General features: G+C 50.2%; 1 protein-coding gene across 1 annotated transcript in view; it reads left to right on the top strand.

The window, feature by feature from the left end:
* LOC140733776 (glutathione hydrolase 1 proenzyme-like) overlaps positions 1–25326 on the top strand; it is a 155848-nt gene that overhangs the window by 26375 nt on the left and 104147 nt on the right. Inside the window, exon 3 of the mRNA XM_073057533.1 lies at positions 4174–4304. Coding sequence (XP_072913634.1) covers positions 4174–4304 — 131 coding nt within the window. The remainder of the gene's footprint in view (positions 1–4173; positions 4305–25326) is intronic.

The following is a 25326-nucleotide window of genomic DNA, read 5'->3' as shown; positions in this document are numbered from 1 at the left end:
ATATAATGGGAGTAGGGAACACAATCCGGCCACACGTCACGGATTATATAATGGGAGTATGGAACACAATCCAGCCTAACGTAACTGATTATATAATGGGAGTAGGGAACACAATCCAGTCTAACGTCACTGATTATATAATGGGAGTAGGGAACACAATCCAGCCTAACGTCACTGATTATATAATGGGAGTAGGGAACACAATCCGGCCACACGTCACGGATTATATAATGGGAGTATGGAACACAATCCAGCCTAACGTCACTGATTATATAATGGGAGTAGGGAACACAATCCAGTCTAACGTCACTGAATATATAATGGGAGTAGGGAACACAATCCAGCCTAACGTCACTGATTATATAATGGGAGTAGGGAACACAATCCGGTCACACGTCACTGATTATATAATGGGAGTAGTGAACACAATCCAGCCTAACGTCACTGATTATATAATGGGAGTAGGGAACACAATCCGGTCACACGTCACTGATTATATAATGGGAGTAGGGAACACAATCCGGTCACACGTCACTGATTATATAATGGGAGTAGGGAACACAATCCAGCCTAACGTCACAGATTATATAATGGGAGTAGGGAACACAATCCGGTCACACGTCACTGATTATATAATGGGAGTAGGGAACACAATCCAGCCTAACGTCACTGATTATATAATGGGAGTAGGGAACACAATCTTGCCACACGTCACTGATTATATTATGGGAGTAGGGAACACAATCCAGCCTAACGTCACTGATTATATAAGGGGAGTAGGGAACACAATCTTGCCACACGTCACTGATTATATAATGGGAGTAGGGAACACAATCCAGCCTAACGTCACTGATTATATAATGGGAGTAGGGAACACAATCTTGCCACACGTCACTGATTATATAATGGGAGTAGGGAACACAATCCAGCCTAACGTCACTGATTATATAATGGGAGTAGGGAACACAATCTTGCCACACGTCACTGATTATATAATGGGAGTAGGGAACACAATCCGGTCACACGTCACTGATTATATAATGGGAGTAGGGAACACAATCCAGCCTAACGTCACTGATTATATAATGGGAGTAGGGAACACAATCCAGCCTAACGTCACTGTTTATATAATGGGAGTAGGGAACACAATCTTGCCACACGTCACTGATTATATAATGGGAGTAGGGAACACAATCCAGCCTAACGTCACTGATTATATAATGGGAGTAGGGAACACAATCCAGCCTAACGTCACTGATTATATAATGGGAGTAGGGAACACAATCCAGCCTAACGTCACTGATTATATAATGGGAGTAGGGAACACAATCTTGCCACACGTCACTGATTATATAATGGGAGTAGGGAACACAATCCAGCCTAACGTCACTGATTATATAATGGGAGTAGGGAACACAATCCGGTCACACGTCACTGATTATATAATGGGAGTAGGGAACACAATCCGGTCACACGTCACTGATTATATAATGGGAGTAGGGAACACAATCCAGCCTAACGTCACAGATTATATAATGGGAGTAGGGAACACAATCCGGTCACACGTCACTGATTATATAATGGGAGTAGGGAACACAATCCAGCCTAACTTCACTGATTATATAATGGGAGTAGGGAACACAATCTTGCCACACGTCACTGATTATATAATGGGAGTAGGGAACACAATCCAGCCTAACGTCACTGATTATATAATGGGAGTAGGGAACACAATCCAGCCTAACGTCACTGATTATATAAGGGGAGTAGGGAACACAATCTTGCCACACGTCACTGATTATGTAATGGGAGTAGGGAACACAATCCAGCCTAACGTCACTGATTATATAAGGGGAGTAGGGAACACAATCTTGCCACACGTCACTGATTATATAATGGGAGTAGGGAACACAATCCAGCCTAACGTCACTGATTATATAATGGGAGTAGGGAACACAATCTTGCCACACGTCACTGATTATATAATGGGAGTAGGGAACACAATCCAGCCTAACGTCACTGATTATATAATGGGAGTAGGGAACACAATCCGGCCACACGTCACTGATTATATAATGGGAGTAGGGAACACAATCCGGCCACACGTCACTGATTATATAATGGGAGTAGGGAACACAATCCGGCCACACGTCACTGATTATATAATGGGAGTAGGGAACACAATCCAGCCTAACGTCACTGATTATATAATGGGAGTAGGGAACACAATCCAGCCTAACGTCACTGATTATATAATGGGAGTAGGGAACACAATCCAGCCACACGTCACTGATTATAGAATGGGAGTAGGGAACACAATCCAGCCTAACGTCACAGATTATATAATGGGAGTAGGGAACACAATCCGGCCACACGTCACTGATTATATATTGGGAGTAGGGAACACAATCCAGCCTAACGTCACTGATTATATAATGGGAGTAGGGAACACAATCCGGCCACACATCACTGATTATATAATGGGAGTAGGGAACACAATCCAGCCTAACGTCACTGATTATATAATGGGAGTAGGGAACACAATCCAGCCTAACGTCACTGATTATATAATGGGAGTAGGGAACACAATCCAGCCTAACGTCACTGATTATATAATGGGAGTAGGGAACACAATCCAGCCTAACGTCACAGATTATATAATGGGAGTAGGGAACACAATCCGGCCACACGTCACTGATTATATAATGGGAGTAGGGAACACAATCCAGCCTAACGTCACTGATTATATAATGGGAGTAGGGAACACAATCCAGCCTAACGTCACTGATTATATAATGGGAGTAGGGAACACAATCCAGCCTAACGTCACTGATTATATAATGGGAGTAGGGAACACAATCCAGCCTAACGTCACAGATTATATAATGGGAGTAGGGAACACAATCCGGCCACACGTCACTGATTATATAATGGGAGTAGGGAACACAATCCAGCCTAACGTCACTGATTATATAATGGGAGTAGGGAACACAATCCAGCCTAACGTCACTGATTATATAATGGGAGTAGGGAACACAATCCAGCCTAACGTCACTGATTATATAAGGGGAGTAGGGAACACAATCTTGCCACACGTCACTGATTATATAATGGCAGTAGGGAACACAATCCGGCCACACGTCACTGATTATATAATGGCAGTAGGGAACACAATCCGGCCACACGTCACTGATTATATAATGGCAGTAGGGAACACAATCCGGTCACACGTCACTGATTATATAATGGGAGTAGGGAACACAATCCGGCCTAACGTCACTGATTATATAATGGGAGTAGGGAACACAATCCAGCCTAACGTCACTGATTATATAATGGGAGTAGGGAACACAATCCAGCCTAACGTCACTGATTATATAATGGGAGTAGGGAACACAATCCGGTCACACGTCACTGATTATATAATGGGAGCAGGGCTGTACGACTCGGTCACACATCACGGATTAGGTTTATTGCAGATTTAGCAATCTAATATACTACAACAAAACAGACAATAACAGTAAATTTAAACATTTCCATCTGCATCTGGCTGACATTTTTCCCTGCGCAATGGTCCTCGATCACCTCCACGGTATCTCTGGTCACAGCAAATTCTTTCTCCATGGTTACCGGCCACAGACATAATCCCTTAACATTGCCAGGCAACCTGCCTGTGTGCACCCCTCCACTGCTGCATCCAGGACCCATCTCTGTAGCACCGGAAGCAAATTTACTGAGACACCCTTCTCTCCTTATTTTGAAATGTAACCAGAGAGTGAGAAGCTTGCCTGTGGCTATGCGAATCAGCGTGTAGCCTCACACATTGACGGCCACCATGTTGGATTATCATCTCACCTCACCCTCTATAAACATGTTGGATTAATGCCGGCTTCTGCAAATCCAGTCACCTTATTTTAAAACAAACTATTAATATCTCCGTTCTGGGCTCCTCTTTCCCCTCTTTATTCCCTCTGCACTCTCAGACAGGATGCAGGGCTTCGACCCGAAGCTCAACCGTCCCCCAGATGCTGCGTGACCTGTGGAGTTTTTCCAGTAGACGTCTGCGGCTCTGGGTCCCAATGTCCGCATTCTCCTGCATCACCTGTCCCTGACACAGCACCAGCCCGGTGGGCAATTTGTCGCAGACTAACCCTCTCTCTCTTTCTTTCACAGGGACATTCTCCAGCAGGGGGGGTCAGCTGTCGATGCGGCCATTGCCAGCATGCTCTGTGACGGGCTGCACAACGCACACAGCATGGGGATTGGAGGAGGCTTCTATATGACCATTTACGACGCACAGACAAGTGGGTGCTCTATCAACTGGCCTTCTCCCTTCACCCACAACTTTCTGCATTCAACACCTACTGGGAGGGGTATCTGAGGGTCCCCAGCCACTTCCTGCAGACACTCTCTCCCAAACCCTCAGGCTGTTCCGCTCCTTGTTGCTGGGCTGAGGGAGAAAGCAGGATCATCCCAGATTTGAAACAGGCAACAGCGTCTGGAGGAGGCATTTACATTCATGGTGTAGAGGAACTGTTGTCTTTGGGGGGTCAGGAGGTGTAGATGGAGAGGAACTGTTGTCATTGGGGGTTCAGGAGGTGTAGAAGGAGAGGAACTGTTGTCATTGGGTGGGTCAGGAGGTGTAGATGGAGAGCAACTGTTGTCATTGGGTGGGTCAGGAGGTGTAGATGGAGAGGAACTGTTGTCATTGGGGGGTCAGGAGGTGTAGATGGAGAGGAACTGTTGTCATTGGGGGGTCAGGAGGTGTAGATGGAGAGGAACTGTTGTCATTGGGGGGTCAGGAGGTGTAGATGGAGAGGAACTGTTGTCATTGGGGTGTCAGGAGGTGTAGATGGAGAGGAACTGTTGTCATTGGGGGGCAAGGAGGTGTAGATGGAGAGGAACTGTTTTCATTGGGGGGTCAGAAGGTGTAGATGGAGAGGAACTGTTGTCATTGGGGGGCAAGGAGGTGTAGATGGAGAGGAACTGTTTTCATTGGGGGGTCAGAAGGTGTAGATGGAGAGGAACTGTTGTCATTGGGGGGTCAGAAGGTGTAGATGGAGAGGAACTGTTGTCATTGGGGGGTCAGAAGGTGTAGATGGAGAGGAAATGTTGTCATTGGGTGGTTGTCAGGAGGTGTAGATGGAGAGGAACTGTTGTCATTGGGGGGTCAGGAGGTGTAGATGGAGAGGAACTGTTGTCATTGGGGTGTCAGGAGGTGTAGATGGAGAGGAACTGTTGTCATTGGGGGGCAAGGAGGTGTAGATGGAGAGGAACTGTTTTCATTGGGTGGTTGTCAGGAAGTGTAGATGGAGAGGAACTGTTGTCATTGGGGGGTCAGAAGGTGTAGATGGAGAGGAACTGTTGTCATTGGGGGGTCAGGAGGTGTAGATGGAGAGGAACTGTTGTCATTGGGGGGTCAGAAGGTGTAGATGGAGAGGAAATGTTGTCATTGGGTGGTTGTCAGGAGGTGTAGATGGAGAAAAACAGTTGTCATTGGGGGGTCAGAAGGTGTAGATGGAGAGGAACTGTTGTCATTGGGGGGTCAGGAGGTGTAGATGGAGAGGAACTGTTGTCATTGGGGGGTCAGGAGGTGTAGATGGAGAGGAACTGTTGTCATTGGGGGGTCAGAAGGTGTAGATGGAGAGGAACTGTTGTCATTGGGGGGGCAAGGAGGTGTAGATGGAGAGGAACTGTTGTCATTGGGGGGTCAGAAGGTGTAGATGGAGAGGAACTGTTGTCATTGGGGGGGCAAGGAGGTGTAGATGGAGAGGAACTGTTGTCATTGGGGGGTCAGAAGGTGTAGATGGAGAGGAAATGTTGTCATTGGGTGGTTGTCAGGAGGTGTAGATGGAGAGGAACTGTTGTCATTGGGGGGTCAGGAGGTGTAGATGGAGAGGAACTGTTGTCATTGGGGGGTCAGGAGGTGTAGATGGAGAGGAACTGTTGTCATTGGGGTGTCAGGAGGTGTAGATGGAGAGGAACTGTTGTCATTGGGGGGCAAGGAGGTGTAGATGGAGAGGAACTGTTTTCATTGGGTGGTTGTCAGGAAGTGTAGATGGAGAGGAACTGTTGTCATTGGGGGGTCAGAAGGTGTAGATGGAGAGGAACTGTTGTCATTGGGGGGTCAGGAGGTGTAGATGGAGAGGAACTGTTGTCATTGGGGGGTCAGAAGGTGTAGATGGAGAGGAAATGTTGTCATTGGGTGGTTGTCAGGAGGTGTAGATGGAGAGGAACTGTTGTCATTGGGGGGTCAGAAGGTGTAGATGGAGAGGAACTGTTGTCATTGGGGGGTCAGGAGGTGTAGATGGAGAGGAACTGTTGTCATTGGGGGGTCAGGAGGTGTAGATGGAGAGGAACTGTTGTCATTGGGGGGTCAGAAGGTGTAGATGGAGAGGAACTGTTGTCATTGGGGGGGCAAGGAGGTGTAGATGGAGATGATCTGTTGTCATTGGGGGTGTCAGTAGGTGTAGATGGAGAGGAACTGTTGTCATGGCGGGTCAGGTGGTGTAAATGGAGAGGAACTGTTGTCATTGGGGGGTCAGAAGGTGTAGATGGAGAGGAACTGTTGTCATTGGGGGGGCAAGGAGGTGTAGATGGAGAGGAACTGTTGTCATTGGGGGGTCAGAAGGTGTAGATGGAGAGGAAATGTTGTCATTGGGTGGTTGTCAGGAGGTGTAGATGGAGAGGAACTGTTGTCAGTGGGGGGTCAGGAGGTGTAGATGGAGAGGAACTGTTGTCATTGGGGGGTCAGGAGGTGTAGATGGAGAGGAACTGTTGTCATTGGGGGGTCAGGAGGTGTAGATGGAGAGGAAATGTTGTCATTGAGTGGTTGTCAGGAGGTGTAGATGGAGAGGAACTGTTGTCATTGGGGGGTCAGAAGGTGTAGATGGAGAGGAACTGTTGTAATTGGGGGTCAGGAGGTGTAGATGGAGAGGAACTTGTCATTGGGGGGTCAGAAGGTGTAGATGGAGAGGAACTGTTGTCATTGGGTGGTTGTCAGGAGGTGTAGATGGAGAGGAACTGTTGTCATTGGGTGGTTGTCAGGAGGTGTAGATAGAGAGGAACTGTTGTCATGGGGGGGGTTAGGAGGTGTAGATGGAGAGGAACTGTTGTCATGGGGGGGTCAGGAGGTGTAGGTGTAGAGGAACTGTTGTCATTGGGGGAAGGGGTCAGGAGGTGTAGATGTTGAGGAACTGTTTCATTGGTGTGTCAGGAGGTGTAGATGGAGGGGAACTGTTGTCATTGGGGGGAAGGGGTCAGGAGGTGTAGATGTAGAGGAACTGTTGTCATTGGGGAGGTCAGGAGGTGTAGATGGAGGGGAACTGTTGTCATTGGGGGGAAGGGGTCAAGAGGTGTAGATGTAGAGGAACTGTTGTCATTGGGGAGGTCAGGAAGTGTAGATGGAGAGGAACTGTTGTCATTGGGGGTGTCAGGATGTGTAGATGGAGAGGAACTGTTGTCATTGGGGGTCAGGAGGTGTAGATGGAGGGGAACTGTTGTCATTGGGGGGTCAGGAGGTGTAGATGGAGAGGAACTGTTGTCATTGGGGTGGGTCAGGAGGTGTAGATGGAGAGGAACTGTTGTCATTGGGGTGGGTCAGGAGGTGTAGATGGAGAGGAACTGTTGTCATTGGGGGTTTCAGGAGGTGTAGATGGAGAGGAATTGTTGTCATTGGGGGTTTCAGGAGGTGTAGATAGAGAGAAACTGTTGTCATGGGGGGTTTCAGGAGGTGTAGATAGAGAGGAACTGTTGTCAGCAAGACTGAGCCCTGACCTCTATAAGACATAGGAGCAGATTTAGTGCTTTCGGCCCATCGAGTCTGCCTTAGGGTTTCAACATGGCTGATTTATTTCCCTCTCATCGCACCCTCCTGCTTTCTCCCAGTAGCATTTGATGCCCTGATTAATCGCAAACCTATCCAGCTCCGTTCTGAACACATGAAATGAGGAATTGGATCCAGAGCATGCACTCCTGCTTGTAAACTATCGTTAGATGGACCAGATGTTAAATCCCCAACAGGGCCCTTTAATAGAGAACAGTTTCTCTTATTCTTGGGAAAATGGGCTTTGGAAAACAAGTATAAAGAAGATTTGCGCCTTTCACTGGAGAGAAAGTACAGGGCACAACTTGAATTTACAGGCTTTCGCATGTTTGCATCTTTGAAGGAATTAATGAATGATGCTTTATAAAGGAGTTGCCAGTTTTTAACTCTTTTCAATCTTGTGCTTGTAAATTAAGCAGAGACACATGAGCAAGCTCAAGAATTTTATTTAATCTGATTAAAATATTCAAACCCTCCCTTGTGAGATTTAAAAGTTTGGATGTTAAGTTTCAACATATTAAGAAACTAAAAATCTTGTCCAATATTTTTGCGTTACAATATTGGTCAAATTGAAATCTGGAAGAATTCAATCCTTAAGACTTACTGTTCACTTTAGATGGATTTTAAATGGTGAGCAGTAGGCATTTGTATTTTATAAAGACAAAAAAGGAACCTGAAAAAGGAGCGTGATATTTTGGTGGGAATTGTGTAGATCCTGTTGTGAATAAAATGTAATTATTGTGGAAAACACAGACTTCTGTCGTATCCAAATGAGAGGCTTTTGCTACGTTTCTGTCTCTCATCAGGCATGCTACTTACAGTGTTGTAATGGAGGAAACCGGATAATGGGCTTGATTTCTGTTGGCAGCAATTTGGGGTTTTGTTAACTTTTGGGTGAGTTTGTGTAGAAGCAGCACTAAGCAGAGACTGTCACAGATGCTTAGTGCTAATGAGAAGGTGTTTGAGAAGGGTGTTGGTGAACTGAAAGGCTCGAAGGCCGGAATTGAACTGAGTGAAGCAGCAACATCAAGATTCAATAAAATCTGTCCAGCGCCTTACGCACTACGTTCTGAAGTGGATGCCAAACTGAAGAGCTTGCAGGCATCTGAAATTCTCTCCAAGGCTGAGTGGAGTGGCTGAGCCACGGCCATTGTCCCGGTGATCAAGAAAGGGAAGGCTGGATCCGTTTGCATATGTGGGGATCTCAAGGTGAGCATCAACCCCGTGCTGTGAACTGTGCAGTGTCCCCTGCCGTGAACAGAAGACAGTTTGGCATCTTCGGCAGGCGGGGAGAAGTTTTCAAAGATTGATTTGTCACAAGCCTATCTGCAAATGCAGACTGAGTGGTCAAGCAGGAAATCCCTCATGATCCACACTCACAAGGGACTGTTCCAGTATAATCATCCGGTCTTTGGTGTCGTATCAGCTACAGCAATTTGCAAAGTGCTCCAAGATATCCCGGGAGTACAATGTTACCTTGATGACATCAGCGTGACTGGCAAGAATGATGAAGAGCACCTCCAGATCCTTGGTAAAATGCTTACCAGGCTGAGCGTGTATGGTCTGTACACAGAGAGAGACAGATGTGAGTTTTCAAGAATTAAATCTGATATTGTGGACATGTCACTGACTAGCATGGTTGACATAAGACACAAGAGAAGATTGAAGCAGTGCCACAGGCAGCCAAACTGGAAAATGTATCAGGTCACACTTGGGCCTTGTAGTAATAACATCGGATGAACTGCTCACCCATTATGACCCATCACTGCCGTGCCATGCCTCCCCTTATGGCATTGGAGCTGTTTTGTCACAAATTATGAAAGATGGATCTGAATGCCGATTGTGTTTGCTTCAAGATCGCTGATGAGGACAGAGGAATCAAGAGGCCCTTAGTCTAGTCTGGGGAATAAAGAAGTTCCATCTCTACTTCTACAGATAAAAGTTTACAGTAGTGACAGATCCCCAGCCCCTTGTGTCCATATTCAATCCCAGGAAGGAAATTCCAGTGATGTCTGCTACCCGGTTACAACGTTGGGCACTTTTCCGAGGAACCCACTCCTATCCCATGGTGTTCAAGGCTACCAAACAACGCAGCAATGCTGATGGCTTGTCGCCTCTTCCACTACTGGCAAGAGAAGAGAAGTCTTCATACTGTGTGTGACCCAGCAACAGTGTTCCCCACCGCACTGGTGGACCAGCTGCCGGTAACAAATTCTGAAATGCAAAGGGAAACAAGAATGACTCGACATTGTCAAAAGTCGATGAAATCGTCATGAAAGGGTGGCCAGCTCATGGTTTCCAGAGTTCTCACTGAGACTGGACCAACTGTTGGTATGTCAAAGAAAGCTGACGTGTGGATCTCGTGTTGTGGTTCCCTCTAAACTGCACGCCAGGGTGACAGAAAGTCTGCGTGAAGGACACCTGGGTACAGTCAAATGAAGAGTCTTGTCCAGAACTACGTGTGGTGGCTGGGAATAGATAAACATTGAAAACTTGGCCAAAAGCTATTTGGGATGCTAAAAAGATCAAAACGCACCCTCACCGGCACTGTTACACCCATGGGAGTGGCTGTCATCACCATGGCAAAAATTACATATTGACTTTGCTGGGCCATTCATGGACTCCATGTTCCTGATTACTGTGGATGTTCATTCGATGTGGCCAGAGGTTATACCAATGAAGTCAACCACCTCAGCAAAGACTGTCTCCATTCTGGGGACTTCCTTCACTTGAAATGGCTTATCAGAACAAATAGTGATAGCAGAGCACAATACACATCAGACAAATTCTGACTGCTCATGAAAAAAAATGGCATCAGACATTTCAAGTCAGCTCAATGCTCTTCATGAGCAGGAATCTGGGATGTCGTGTAGACCTCCTGAAACCAGATCTACAGAGGGAAGTGCAGAATGAACGGTTCAGCCAGTCGCTAAATGATGTAGCAAGGGGCATTGAGGTTGGACAGGAAGTCCTTGTGCCTGATTACCGAGAAGACAGGTGGACATCTGGTAGGATAGCGACAAGAAGTGGACCACTGATGTACTCAGTGGATGTTCTAGATCAGACATGGAGCTGTCATGTGGACCAGATACTGGATACTCAACCACAGAACACACCCGAGTCGATTGTATCCAACAAACCAGACACATTACAGACACCGGACTTGCCTCTCAGTGATGATCATGTCACTAACAGATGTGATACAGGCAACTGAGAACGCTGTCTTAGGACGAGACACTTGCCAAACGTGATGCCACTCCACAGGGCAGGGGTGCTATGAGGATGAGAACGTTATCGCTGACGAGACACTTACCAAACGTGATGCCACTCCACAGGCCAGGGGTGTTATGAGGATGAGAACGTTATCGCTGATGAGACACTTACCAAACGTGATGCCACTCCACAGGCCAGGGGTGCTATGAGGATGAGAACGTTATCGCTGATGAGACACTTACCAAACGTGATGCCACTCCACAGGCCAGGGGTGCTATGAGGATGAGAACGTTATCACTGATGAGACACTTACCAAACGTGATGCCACTCCACAGGGCAGGGGTGCTATGAGGATGAGAACGTTATCGCTGACAAGACACTTGCCAAACGTGATGCCACTCCACAGGCCAGGGGTGCTATGAGGATGAGAACGTTATCGCTGACGAGACACTTGCCAAACGTGATGCCACTCCACAGGCCAGGGGTGCTATGAGGATGAGAACGTTATCGCTGACGAGACACTTGCCAAACGTGATGCCACTCCACAGGGCAGGGGTGCTATGAGGATGAGAACGTTATCGCTGACAAGACACTTGCCAAACGTGATGCCACTCCACAGGCCAGGGGTGCTATGAGGATGAGAACGTTATCGCTGACAAGACACTTGCCAAACGTGATGCCACTCCACAGGGCAGGGGTGCTATGAGGATGAGAACGTTATCGCTGACGAGACACCGACCAAACGTGATGCCACTCCACAGGCCAGGGTGCTATGAGGATGAGAACGTTATCGCTGACGAGACACTTGCCAAACATGATGCCACTCCACAGGCCAGCGGTGCTATGAGGATGAGAACGTTATCGCTGACGAGACACTTGCCAAACGTGATGCCACTCCACAGGCCAGGGGTGCTATGAGGATGAGAACGTTATCGCTGACGAGACACTTGCCAAACGTGATGCCACTCCACAGGCCAGGGGTGCTATGAGGATGAGAACGTTATCGCTGACGAGACACTTGCCAAACATGATGCCACTCCACAGGCCAGCGGTGCTATGAGGATGAGAACGTTATCGCTGACGAGACACTTGCCAAACGTGATGCCACTCCACAGGCCAGGGGTGCTATGAGGATGAGAACGTTATCGCTGACGAGACACTTGCCAAACGTGATGCCACTCCACAGGCCAGGGGTACTATGAGGATGAGAACGTTATCGCTGACAAGACACTTGCCAAACGTGATGCCACTCCACAGGCCAGGGGTGCTATGAGGATGAGAACGTTATCGCTGACGAGACACTTGCCAAACGTGATGCCACTCCACAGGCCAGGGGTGCTATGAGGATGAGAACGTTATCGCTGACAAGACACTTACCAAACGTGATGCCACTCCACAGGCCAGGGGTGCTATGAGGATGAGAACGTTATCGCTGACGAGACACTTACCAAACGTGATGCCACTCCACAGGGCAGGGGTGCTATGAGGATGAGAACGTTATCGCTGACGAGACACTTACCAAACGTGATGCCACTCCACAGGGCAGGGGTGCTATGAGGATGAGAACGTTATCGCTGACGAGACACTTGCCAAATGTGATGCCACTCCACAGGCCAGGGGTGCTATGAGGATGAGAACGTTATCGCTGACGAGACACTTGCCAAATGTGATGCCACTCCACAGGGCAGGGGTGCTATGAGGATGAGAACGTTATCGCTGACGAGACACCGACCAAACGTGATGCCACTCCACAGGGCAGGGGTGCTATGAGGATGAGAACGTTATCGCTGACGAGACACTTGCCAAACATGATGCCACTCCACAGGCCAGGGGTGCTATGAGGATGAGAACGTTATCGCTGACGAGACACTTGCCAAACGTGATGCCACTCCACAGGCCAGGGGTGCTATGAGGATGAGAACGTTATCGCTGACGAGACACTTGCCAAACGTGATGCCACTCCACAGGCCAGGGGTGCTATGAGGATGAGAACATTATCGCTGACGAGACACTTGCCAAACGTGATGCCACTCCACAGGCCAGGGGTGCTATGAGGATGAGAACGTTATCGCTGACGAGACACTTGCCAAACGTGATGCCACTCCACAGGCCAGGGGTGCTATGAGGATGAGAACGTTATCGCTGACGAGACACTTGCCAAACGTGATGCCACTCCACAGGCCAGGGGTGCTATGAGGATGAGAACGTTATCGCTGACGAGACACTTGCCAAACGTGATGCCACTCCACAGGCCAGGGGTGCTATGAGGATGAGAACGTTATCGCTGACGAGACACTTGCCAAACGTGATGCCACTCCACAGGCCAGGGGTGCTATGAGGATGAGAACGTTATCGCTGACGAGACACTTGCCAAACGTGATGCCACTCCACAGGGCAGGGGTGCTATGAGGATGAGAACGTTATCGCTGACGAGACACCGACCAAACGTGATGCCACTCCACAGGCCAGGGGTGCTATGAGGATGAGAACGTTATCGCTGACGAGACACTTGCCAAACGTGATGCCACTCCACAGGGCAGGGGTGCTATGAGGATGAGAACGTTATCGCTGACGAGACACTTGCCAAACGTGATGCCACTCCACAGGCCAGGGGTGCTATGAGGATGAGAACGTTATCGCTGACGAGACACTTGCCAAACGTGATGCCACTCCACAGGCCAGGGGTGCTATGAGGATGAGAACGTTATCGCTGATGAGACACTTACCAAACGTGATGCCACTCCACAGGCCAGGGGTGCTATGAGGATGAGAACGTTATCGCTGACGAGACACTTGCCAAACGTGATGCCACTCCACAGGCCAGGGGTGCTATGAGGATGAGAACGTTATCGCTGACGAGACACTTGCCAAACGTGATGCCACTCCACAGGCCAGGGGTGCTATGAGGATGAGAACGTTATCGCTGACGAGACACTTGCCAAACGTGATGCCACTCCACAGGCCAGGGGTGCTATGAGGATGAGAACGTTATCGCTGACGAGACACTTGCCAAACGTGATGCCACTCCACAGGCCAGGGGTGCTATGAGGATGAGAACGTTATCGCTGACGAGACACTTGCCAAACGTGATGCCACTCCACAGGCCAGGGGTGCTATGAGGATGAGAACGTTATCGCTGACGAGACACTTGCCAAACGTGATGCCACTCCACAGGCCAGGGGTGCTATGAGGATGAGAACGTTATCGCTGACGAGACACTTGCCAAACGTGATGCCACTCCACAGGCCAGGGGTGCTATGAGGATGAGAACGTTATCGCTGACGAGACACTTACCAAACGTGATGCCACTCCACAGGCCAGGGGTGCTATGAGGATGAGAACGTTATCGCTGACGAGACACTTGCCAAACGTGATGCCACTCCACAGGCCAGGGGGCTATGAGGATGAGAACGTTATCGCTGACGAGACACTTGCCAAACGTGATGCCACTCCACAGGCCAGGGGTGCTATGAGGATGAGAACGTTATCGCTGACGAGACACTTGCCAAACGTGATGCCACTCCACAGGGCAGGGGTGCTATGAGGATGAGAACGTTATCGCTGACGAGACACTTACCAAACGTGATGCCACTCCACAGGCCAGGGGTGCTATGAGGATGAGAACGTTATCGCTGACGAGACACTTACCAAACGTGATGCCACTCCACAGGCCAGGGGTGCTATGAGGATGAGAACGTTATCGCTGACAAGACACTTACCAAACGTGATGCCACTCCACAGGCCAGGGGTGCTATGAGGATGAGAACGTTATCGCTGACGAGACACTTGCCAAACGTGATGCCACTCCACAGGGCAGGGGTGCTATGAGGATGAGAACGTTATCGCTGACAAGACACTTGCCAAACGTGATGCCACTCCACAGGCCAGGGGTGCTATGAGGATGAGAACGTTATCGCTGACAAGACACTTGCCAAACGTGATGCCACTCCACAGGCCAGGGGTGCTATGAGGATGAGAACGTTATCGCTGACGAGACACTTGCCAAACGTGATGCCACTCCACAGGCCAGGGGTGCTATGAGGATGAGAACGTTATCGCTGTCAAGACACCGACCAAATGTGATGCCACTCCACAGGCCAGGGGTGCTATGAGGATGAGAACGTTATCGCTGACGAGACACTTGCCAAACGTGATGCCACTCCACAGGCCAGGGGTGCTATGAGGATGAGAACGTTATCGCTGACGAGACACCGACCAAACGTGATGCCACTCCACAGGGCAGGGGTGCTATGAGGATGAGAACGTTATCGCTGACAAGACACTTGCCAAACGTGATGCCACTCCACAGGCCAGGGGTGCTATGAGGATGAGAACGTTATCGCTGACGAGACACTTGCCAAACGTGATGCCACTCCACAGGCCAGGGGTGCTATGAGGATGAGAACGTTATCGCTGACAAGACACTTACCAAACGTGATGCCACTCCACAGGGCAGGGGTGCTATGAGGATGAGAACGTTATCGCTGACGAGACACCGACCAAACGTGATGCCACTCCACAGGCCAGGGGTGCTATGAGGATGAGAACGTTATCACTGACAAGACACTTACCAAACGTGATGCCACTCCACAGGCCAGGGGTGCTATGAGGATGAGAACGTTATCGCTGACAAGACACTTACCAAACGTGATGCCACTCCACAGGCCAGGGGTGCTATGAGGATGAGAACGTTATCGCTGACGAGACACTTGCCAAACGTGATGCCACTCCACAGGCCAGGGGTGCTATGAGGATGAGAACGTTATCGCTGACGAGACACCGACCAAACGTGATGCCACTCCACAGGGCAGGGGTGCTATGAGGATGAGAACGTTATCGCTGACGAGACACTTGCCAAACGTGATGCCACTCCACAGGCCAGGGGTGCTATGAGGATGAGAACGTTATCACTGATGAGACACTTACCAAACGTGATGCCACTCCACAGGCCAGGGGTGCTATGAGGATGAGAACGTTATCGCTGACAAGACACCGACCAAACGTGATGCCACTCCACAGGCCAGGGGTGCTATGAGGATGAGAACGTTATCACTGACGAGACACTTGCCAAACGTGATGCCACTCCACAGGCCAGGGGTGCTATGAGGATGAGAACGTTATCGCTGACGAGACACTTGCCAAACGTGATGCCACTCCACAGGCCAGGGGTGCTATGAGGATGAGAACGTTATCGCTGACGAGACACTTGCCAAACGTGATGCCACTCCACAGGCCAGGGGTGCTATGAGGATGAGAACGTTATCGCTGACGAGACACTTGCCAAACGTGATGCCACTCCACAGGCCAGGGGTGCTATGAGGATGAGAACGTTATCGCTGACGAGACACTTGCCAAACGTGATGCCACTCCACAGGCCAGGGGTGCTATGAGGATGAGAACGTTATCGCTGACAAGACACTTGCCAAATGTGATGCCACTCCACAGGGCAGGGGTGCTATGAGGATGAGAACGTTATCGCTGACGAGACACTTGCCAAATGTGATGCCACTCCACAGGCCAGGGGTGCTATGAGGATGAGAACGTTATCGCTGACAAGACACTTACCAGACGTGATGCCACTCCACAGGCCAGGGGTGCTATGAGGATGAGAACGTTATCGCTGACGAGACACTTGCCAAACGTGATGCCACTCCACAGGCCAGGGGTGCTATGAGGATGAGAACGTTATCGCTGACAAGACACTTGCCAAACGTGATGCCACTCCACAGGGCAGAGACACTATCCTGAAAGAAACAGAGCACCACCCAAAAGAATGAACCTTTAGAACTGTGAAGTTAGGTATGGACCGTTATTGTGAAAGCACGTTTGTTTGGAATGTGGGTGTATGAAAGGGAAATTGAATGTTTTGTACATATGCAGTTTTATGTTGCAATAATCTAAAGGAGGAAGTGTAATGTATGGATTATTTCTCTTAAAGAAATGCCTTTCCTTAGCACTACTTGTGGATTGTTATCTGTGCCTGTGTATTGACCTGTCTCTCCCTTTCACTGTGATGTGAATATACCAATTAACGCCACTTCCCGCATGTGTGTTTTTATTTAAATGATATGTAGTTGCAAAGAGACAACACTAAGCTCATCTCCCTGACCCGTAATATTCCTAGTGTTACGTATTCAGGCAACAATAAATATATATGAGTTAGGCAAGGGTTTTTATAACAAATAACATGTTTATTAAACACTGAAAACAAACAAATAATATGTAGTTGCAGAAAGACTAAGCTCATCTCCCTGACCCGTAATATTCCTAGCATTAAAATAAACACATTGAACCTATCTGTCTTGTCTTGTCTATTTTGCACACACCCGGTTTACTGGTCATGATATTTACCTTTCTGTCAATGTCTCAGTCCAATTGTTGGGCGAAGGTGATGTTGCAATGTCCCTGGGATGAGTGCTTGGGCTCCAGCTGATCACAGTCCCTCCCAATGAGGGAGTCGGTACAATAATGATAAATGAGAACTGAATTGACAAATTTTAGAAAACACAATGTACACTCAAGCACACTTCAATTGGCACTACCTAGAACAACTTCTCAGGATTTATTTCCATTAATGAAAGCAGGATTCGACACGCTGCATGAGCATAAGTGGTCCTGATAAGTACGCACCACTAAACTTAAATGAAAGCACAACCTAGAAAAATGAAGAAATTATCACTATGGACAAAAAAGTTAACCAATGGAAGAGCGGGACTCCATGGAAGACATCCCCATGATCTGAACAGGCGAGATGTCAACAAGGAATACTTAATTAAATACCATCAAGACAGTAAGTGCAGAAAATGCTGAGAGAAACCAGAAACAATCTGACACATTACAGGATCCTGTATATGTTTAACTCAATCTGATTACTTACGCAGCCACAATCAAATGCCAAACATCATTCACCAAAATCTTGCTTTACAAGCTTGTACAACTCATATTGATACAAGATAATTCCAGTTTTAGAGTCAGCATCCTACAAATATATTATTACAGATAGGACAATCCATTATAACAGTCTGAATATACAATACAAGATAAACAAGCACGAATAACTTGCTTATAGACAGAGGCATTCCAAGCATCATAACACAGAAATCAATAAATGAAAAAACATCAGAAATATGTTGAATTGTATGTACAATGTCCTGTGTATCTAATCAAAATGGCTTCTTTGGTTTGCTAGAGTAGGAATGCTTTTATGTCTGATAAGTGTTTTTTTCTCACAGTTGTTTAGCCTTGGACTTGCTGATATGGGGATTGTATTCATTTGTTAACCAATGGGGAATGTTATTTTGTCTTATGGGGCTGGGAGCTTGGGGGGTTTTGGCGGTCTTTTGAGGGGAGGCGGGAAGGAGACGCCGAGGAAGGTGGACGTGCGCTGCACTGCTCGGTCGACCACTGGGGTGGTCCCAGGTGCGAGGACGTGGAGGTCGGAGGCAAGCGACGAGGGGTCGAATGGTTCGATGGTTGATCTCCAACAATGTGCACTAAACTGACTGAACTTTGATAAGTTGGCACCTTTTACTTTATTTTATTTTCCTTCATATATACTGTATTGCATAGTACTCTTTTAGTTTTAGTAAAATCGTTAAAGGGTATTCTGTAACGGTATCTGGTGTGAGTTTGATATGGTGTGTGTACGTGCGGCATAAACTTGATTCTCACAGCACCTGCATGTACGGGAGGTGGGGTTGGTGAGTGGCTGGATCTCCTTTTCCCCTAGACATATACCAGCCTGTTGGGTAAGTGTTACATTTGTGGGGGCTCATCCGGGATTGGATTGCCGGACTGTGGAATCGCGTAGGCAGCAGAGCGGAGATGGACAGAGATAAGATTGTTAGCTGGTGTGAGTTGGAAGATGTACCGGTGCAGTATGCCTGCGTAGTGAGCGGGGTGGATTTTCGAGTTTCGGGAGACGCGTTAGTGTGGGGGATAAGTTTGGTGAAGGGTATTGAGCAGGTGGAATTGGTAACTAGACGGTGTGGTAAAGAGGTGGAGTCTGGCTGGGTGTTGGTTCGTACGAGTGTTGATGTCATGACGTTGGAACTGCCGGCGACGGTCAGTGTACCGGGGGAGGCGGGGCCGTGGGGGCTCCACACCCTCTCCGAGGGGGAGGATGATGAGATACCAGAGGAGGAGCTAGAGCTAGAGGCGGCCCCCAGAGAGGTGCCCATCTCTAGTAAAGGGAGGAGGGAGGAGGGAGTCGTGACTAGGCCCCGCCCCCCCAGGTAGGGGGGAAGCCTCGGAGCTGGCAGCCGCACTTAACTCCCTGGTGGGAGTGGCCGAGAGGCCACGGCTGAAGCTGGGGGTGTTCTCCGGAGCCAAGCCTACCCCAGATGGGGAGGTGGACTATGAGACTTGGATCGAGCATACGTCTTTGATGTTAGAGGAGTGGCCAGGCTCGGAGGAGGAGAAGAGGCGGCGATTGGTGGGAAGTTTGAGGGGTTCGGCAGCCAAAACAGTCCGGGAGTTGAAAGCTGAAAAGCCTGGGGTTTCAGTGGAGGAATGCATAGAGGTTTTGGAGGAAGCGTTTGGGTTGTCAGGGGAACCCTGGCTGCTTTTAGCAGAGTTCCAACGCCTGGAACAATGGAGAGGGGAAAAGCTCTCCGAGTACATATTTAGGATGGAGGAGATGCTTACCGGGTTGCGGTGCCAGGGGGTAGTGAAGGCGCCTGACGTGGCTAGCGTGAGGATGGGTCAGATATTCAGTGGCTCTCTGGAAGAGGACAAGGTGGCATGGACTATCCGGCAGGCTTATAGGAAGGGCCCCCCTCCATCGTTCGGGCAACTGATTAGAGAGGTGCGGGAGGAAGAGAGAGCGTTGGGGCGGAAAAGGGGATCGGGCCACCGGAAGCGATCCTCAGCGATACAGGAAGTGGTGGCTGGGTGGAGGACTGACAACCCACTGAGGGGTAGAGACCCCCCTCTGGAGGGGAAGGACAGGGGAGGTACCCACTCCCGGGGGCGACCAGTGCCGTGGGTTCGGAGCGGGAGCCGACCTGGGAGAGGAGTGGCGGCAGGCAGCATGTGCTTTAACTGTGGGAAAGAGGGGCATTTCGGGCGGGATTGTGGGCGGCCGAGGGTGTGCTATAGCTGTGGAGAGGAGGGACACTTTAGGTGGGATTGTGAGAGACAAGGAGTCCCGCGGAGGGCAAGCCCCCCCGTGACTAAGAAGGGAGATGTGTCGGGAAACTCAGTGAGGGAACGGACTGGAGCCTCTGGAGGAACACGTTCCCAGAGATCAGCCGGGGACCACCGGGTGCCCATGCCTCTATTCCGGATGGGCTGGTAGGACCCCGTGCCAGTGTGGGTCTACGGATAGAGGGAGTTTACGCAAAAGCAGTTCTGGATACGGGATCGCAGGTGACCTTATTGTACCGGTCGTTCTACAACCAATATCTAAAGCATTTGCCCGTAACCCCATTTGATGCCCTGCAGATTTGGCGTGTGAGCGAGGGTGACGACCTGTACGATGGGTACCTATCGGTGAGATTGGAGTTCTCGGAGGGCGATGTGGGAGTATCTGAAGCTATTGAGACGTTGGTGTTGGTGTGTCCGGACCCGATGGAAACCGGTGGTGCTGCCCTCCTGGGTGAGGACTAACTCCCCCGTTGTGCGACGGCTTCTGGGAGCTTGTAAGGAGAAAGGGGGGGAACACTTTCTGGAGACCCTCTCGGTGCATCCAGTGTTTCGAGCAGTGTTCGAAGAAGGGGTTGCCTCCCTAGGACTGGACCCGGAGTGTAAACGAGGGATGGTGTGGTGTACGCAGGTGAGGCCCAAGGTGATTCGACCAGGGGAGGTAGCACTCGTGCTGGGGACCCCCAGATTCCCCGGAGTGCTGACCGGCGAAGCCCTGTTAGTAGACGCCCCGGACGATCTTGAAGGGGAGACACGATTTCCGGCGGGGGCGCTGGTGAGGCCCGAAGTGCAGAGATCAGGGGTGGTACATGCGAGGCATATAGCTATAAGTGTCAGGAACACCACGGCAAGAGAAATCACCTTTAAGAGGGGAATGCCGCTGGCACATCTGTTCCCAGTGACGGTAATGTCTAGCGCACCAGTGAGGACCCCTAACGGGGAGGGATCGGAGCATCGAAGGGAGCTGACCGCTGAAGCCTTGAACTTCGGGGATTCCCCTGTGTCACCGGAGTGGAAATGCAGGCCAGTGGAGAAGATGCTGAAAATGGAAGCTGTTTTTTCTCGGGGCGAGATTGATGTTGGCTGCTCCAAAAGCACTCGCCACACCATCCGGGTGACGGAAGACACCCCGTTCCGAGAGAGATCCCGGCGGTTGGCTCCGGCAGATGTTGAGGACGTGCGGCAGCACTTGTGCACATTGAAGGAAGCCGGAATCATAGCTGAGTCTCGAAGTCCTTATGTGTCCCCAATAGTGGTGGCACAGAAGAAGAATGGGAGGGTGCGCATGTGTGTTGACTACAGGACTTTGAATCGGTGAACTGTCCCTGATCAATATACTGTCCCGAGGGTCGAGGACACGTTGGCCTACCTGAGTGGAGCGAAGTGGTTCAGTGTGCTGGACTTGAGGAGTGGATGTTACCAGATCCCGATGAGTGCGGGCGATAAAAAGAAGACAGCCTTTATCTGCCCGCTGGGGTTCTTTCAGTTTGAACGAATGCCCCAGGGCATATCGGGAGCCCCTGCCACCTTCCAGAGGCTCATGGAGAGGACTGTGGGGGATATGAATCTGTTGGAGGTGCTGGTGTACCTGGACGATTTGATAGTGTTTGGATTGACTTTGGAGGAACATGAAGAGCGGCTGTTAAAGGTATTAGGCCGGCTTAAGGAGGAAGGGCTGAAGCTTTCCCTGGACAAATGCCAGTTCTGCAAGTCGTCGGTTAGCTACGTTGGCCATATCATTTCGCGAGAGGGAGTGGCTACTGATCCAACCAAGATAGAGGCCGAGACCCTAGAAAGTGGGTGCTCTGCGCTCATTTTTGGGGTTCTGTGGGTATTACTGGCGATTTGTGAAAGGATATGCCAGAATGTGTCACCCGTTGACTCAGCTGTTGTGTGGCTATCCCCCAGTGGGAAAGAAAAGGACGGGGGACCAGAGGCAAGACGCTGGAGGATACTGGAACCTGGCGGAACCTTTTGGCTCGAGATGGGATGATCGATGTGAAGAGGCGTTCCGATCTCTGAAAAGGGCGCTGACCCAGGCCCCGGTGTTGGCTTTTGCCGATCCCCAGAAGCCATATGTGCTGCACACGGATGCCAGCCGAGAGGGTCTAGGAGCTGTTCTGTACCAGGAGCATGGCAACACGTTGAGACCGGTAGCATTTGTCAGCTGAAGCTTGTCGCCATCTGAGAGAAACTATCCCACTCACAAGTTGGAGTTCCTGGCGCTGAAGTGGGCGGTGGTGGACAAGTTGAGCGATTACCTGTACGGAGCCAAGTTTGAGGTGAGAACGGATAACAATCCTCTCACTTATATTCTGACTTCAGCAAAGCTGGATGCTACAGGACATCGGTGGCTGGCGGCCTTGTCAGTATATGAGTTCAGCCTGAAGTACCGCCCAGGAAGCAGGAATGTTGATGCGGATGCTTTGTCACGTCGGGAGCCGGGGGAACAGGAGAAGGGCTAGGAGTAGGAGAGTGTCCCTGCCCCTGGAGTGAAGGCGATGTGTCAGTTCGCTATCACCGTGAAGGCCGAGGGAAGAGGGAGGCTGGAACGAGCCGTGGACCATTTGGGGGGTTTTGACGATGCCATACCCCTAGCTTACTGTGACCTGACCGCACTGTGGACTAAACAGTTGCCGGAACTGAGTCCAGGGGAAGTGGCAGCTGCTCAGCAGAATGACCCGGGTCTTGGCACTGTGTGGAGAGCGGTAGAGAAGGGGGATGTGGCGTTGGCCGAGAAGGCGAAACACCCATCCGTGCCTCTGTTATTGAAGGAGTGGCCTCGGTTAAAATTAAAGAACCGGGTCACGGCAGCTCAGGACCAACCCCGCCGTTGGCAACTGGTCCTGCCGGAGAAGTATCGGCAGACTGTACTCCAGGCCTTGCATGATGATTCCGGACACTTGGGGGTGGAACAGACCTATGGATTACTCAAAGACCGGTTCTACTGGCCCCGGATGAGGGGGGAAGTCGAAGAATACTGTAGGGGATGCAGTCGTTGCATCCGGAGGAAGACCCTGCCCGCGTTGGCGGCTCCACTGTCGCACTTGCAGAGTGCGGGACCTCTGGACCTGGTGTGTATGGATTTCCTGTCGATTGAGCCTGACACCAGCAACACCGCGAATGTCTTAGTCATCACCGATCATTACACTCGCTATGCTCAGGCATTTCCCACTAAGGATCAGAAGGCAACGACAGTGGCGAAGGTGTTATGGGAGAAGTATTTTGTTCATTACGGCCTTCCCAGGCGAATCCATAGCGATCAGGGGCGGGACTTTGAGAGCCGCCTTATCCATGAATTACTGACTATGCTTGGGGTTGAGAAATCCAGGACTACCCCTTATCACCCACAGGGAGATCCTCAGCCAGAGAGGTTCAACAGGACCCTGTTGGATATGCCCAGGATGCTGGAGATTGGGAAGAAAAGTAAGTGGAGTCGTCATATTGGACAATTGGTCCACTGTTACAATTGTACTCACAATAATGCTACAGGGTACCCGCCCTATTATCTGATGTTTGGGCGGGAAGCAAGGTTACCCATTTTGTGTTTTGGGGGTGAAGTGGGTGAACTACCCGGGAAGCCCTATCTAAAGTATGTGTCCGACATGAAGAGGGAGTTACGAGTTGGCCGAGGCGGCGGCTACCAAACAAAATCAGAAGAATAAGATGCGGTATGATCAAAAGGTGAAGTTTGCCCAATTATTGCCGGGCGACCGGGTCCTTTTACGGAATTTGGGTCTCCCTGGTAAGCACAAGTTGGCAGATCGATGGGCGGCCAGTCCCTATGTAATAGAGAGCCAGATGCCGAATCTACTAGTTTACCGGGTGAAACCTGAGGATGGGAAAGGGCCTATCAAGGTACTCCATCGGAATCACCTGCTGCCCCTGGGTCAAGCAGTGCAGGTGGACAAGGAGCCAGAGTGGGAGGTTGTGCCTAGTACAAGGACTCTGTGAGGGTGCGGAGCGAGGGAAGAGCCCGCTGCTGAAGAGCGGGGATGGGTCCTTAACCCGGGAATGGATACCGATTCGGAAGATGACGACTCAGATGAGTGGCCCCTGCTCCCATTCGCTGCCGTTTCAGTACCAGAAGAGGAGGCTCCTGGCCCTTCCCATACTGAGTTGGGCGAGAGGAGGGAAGGTGTTGATGGTCAGATGGAGAGACAGCCAGCGTTGGGGGGAGAGAGGGTGGAACCTGAACGTGAGCCAGAGAGTTCTCAGGTGAGGGGGGGACCCCATGAGGGAGGGAGTGAGGGTCTGACAGGTAGACCTGGGGTGTCCGAGCCAGAGAGTTCTCAGGTGAGGGGGAACCCCGTGAGGGAGGGAGTGAGGATCTGACAGGTAGACCTGGGGTGTCCGAGCCAGAGGGTTCGCAGGTGAGGGGGGAGCCCCGTGAGGGAGGGGGTGAGGATCTGACAGGTAGACCTGGGGTGTCCGAGGCAGAGGGTTCGCAGGTGAAGAGGGAGCCCAGTGAGGTGGAAGGGTCGGCAGAAGGGGTACGGAGATCTCAGAGGAGTAGGCGCCCCCCAGAGCGGTTGACATATGTGGTGCCAGGAGAACCGAGTGTGATTTCTACAGCTCTGGGTAGTTATGTCGCTGCTTTCCGCACCTGGGTTGGGTTTTGTGTGTTGCAAGAAGCCTTGGGGAACTCTAGTAATGTCACGAGGGCATGACATTTGCTGGTGGGGGGAGAATGTACAATGTACTGTGTATGTAATCAAAATGGCTTCTTTGGTTTGCTAGAGTAGGAATGCTTTTATGTCTAATAAGTGTTTTCTCTCGCAGTTGTTTAGCCTTGGACTTGCTGATATGGGAATTGTATTCATTTATTAACCAATGGGGAATGTTATTTTGTCTTGTGGGGCTGGGAGCTTGGGGGATTCAGCGGTCTTTTGAGGGGAGTCGGGAAGGAGACGCCGAGGAAGGTGGACGTGCGCTGCACTGCTCGGTCGACCACTGGGGTGGTCCCAGGTGTGAGGACGTGGAGGTCGGAGGCAAGCGACGAGGGGTCGAATGGTTCGATGGTTGAGCTCCAACGATGTGCACTATACTGACTGAACTTTGCTAAGTTTGGTGCCTTTTACTTTATTTTCTTTTCCTTCACATATATTGTATTGCATAGTACTCTTTTTAGTTTTAGTAAAATC

This window comes from Hemitrygon akajei, chromosome 9, assembly GCF_048418815.1.
Source record: "Hemitrygon akajei chromosome 9, sHemAka1.3, whole genome shotgun sequence".
Lineage (NCBI taxonomy): Eukaryota > Metazoa > Chordata > Chondrichthyes > Myliobatiformes > Dasyatidae > Hemitrygon > Hemitrygon akajei.
The sequence above is the reverse complement of the archived record's forward strand: the minus strand, read 5'-3'. Positions and strand labels throughout refer to the sequence as shown.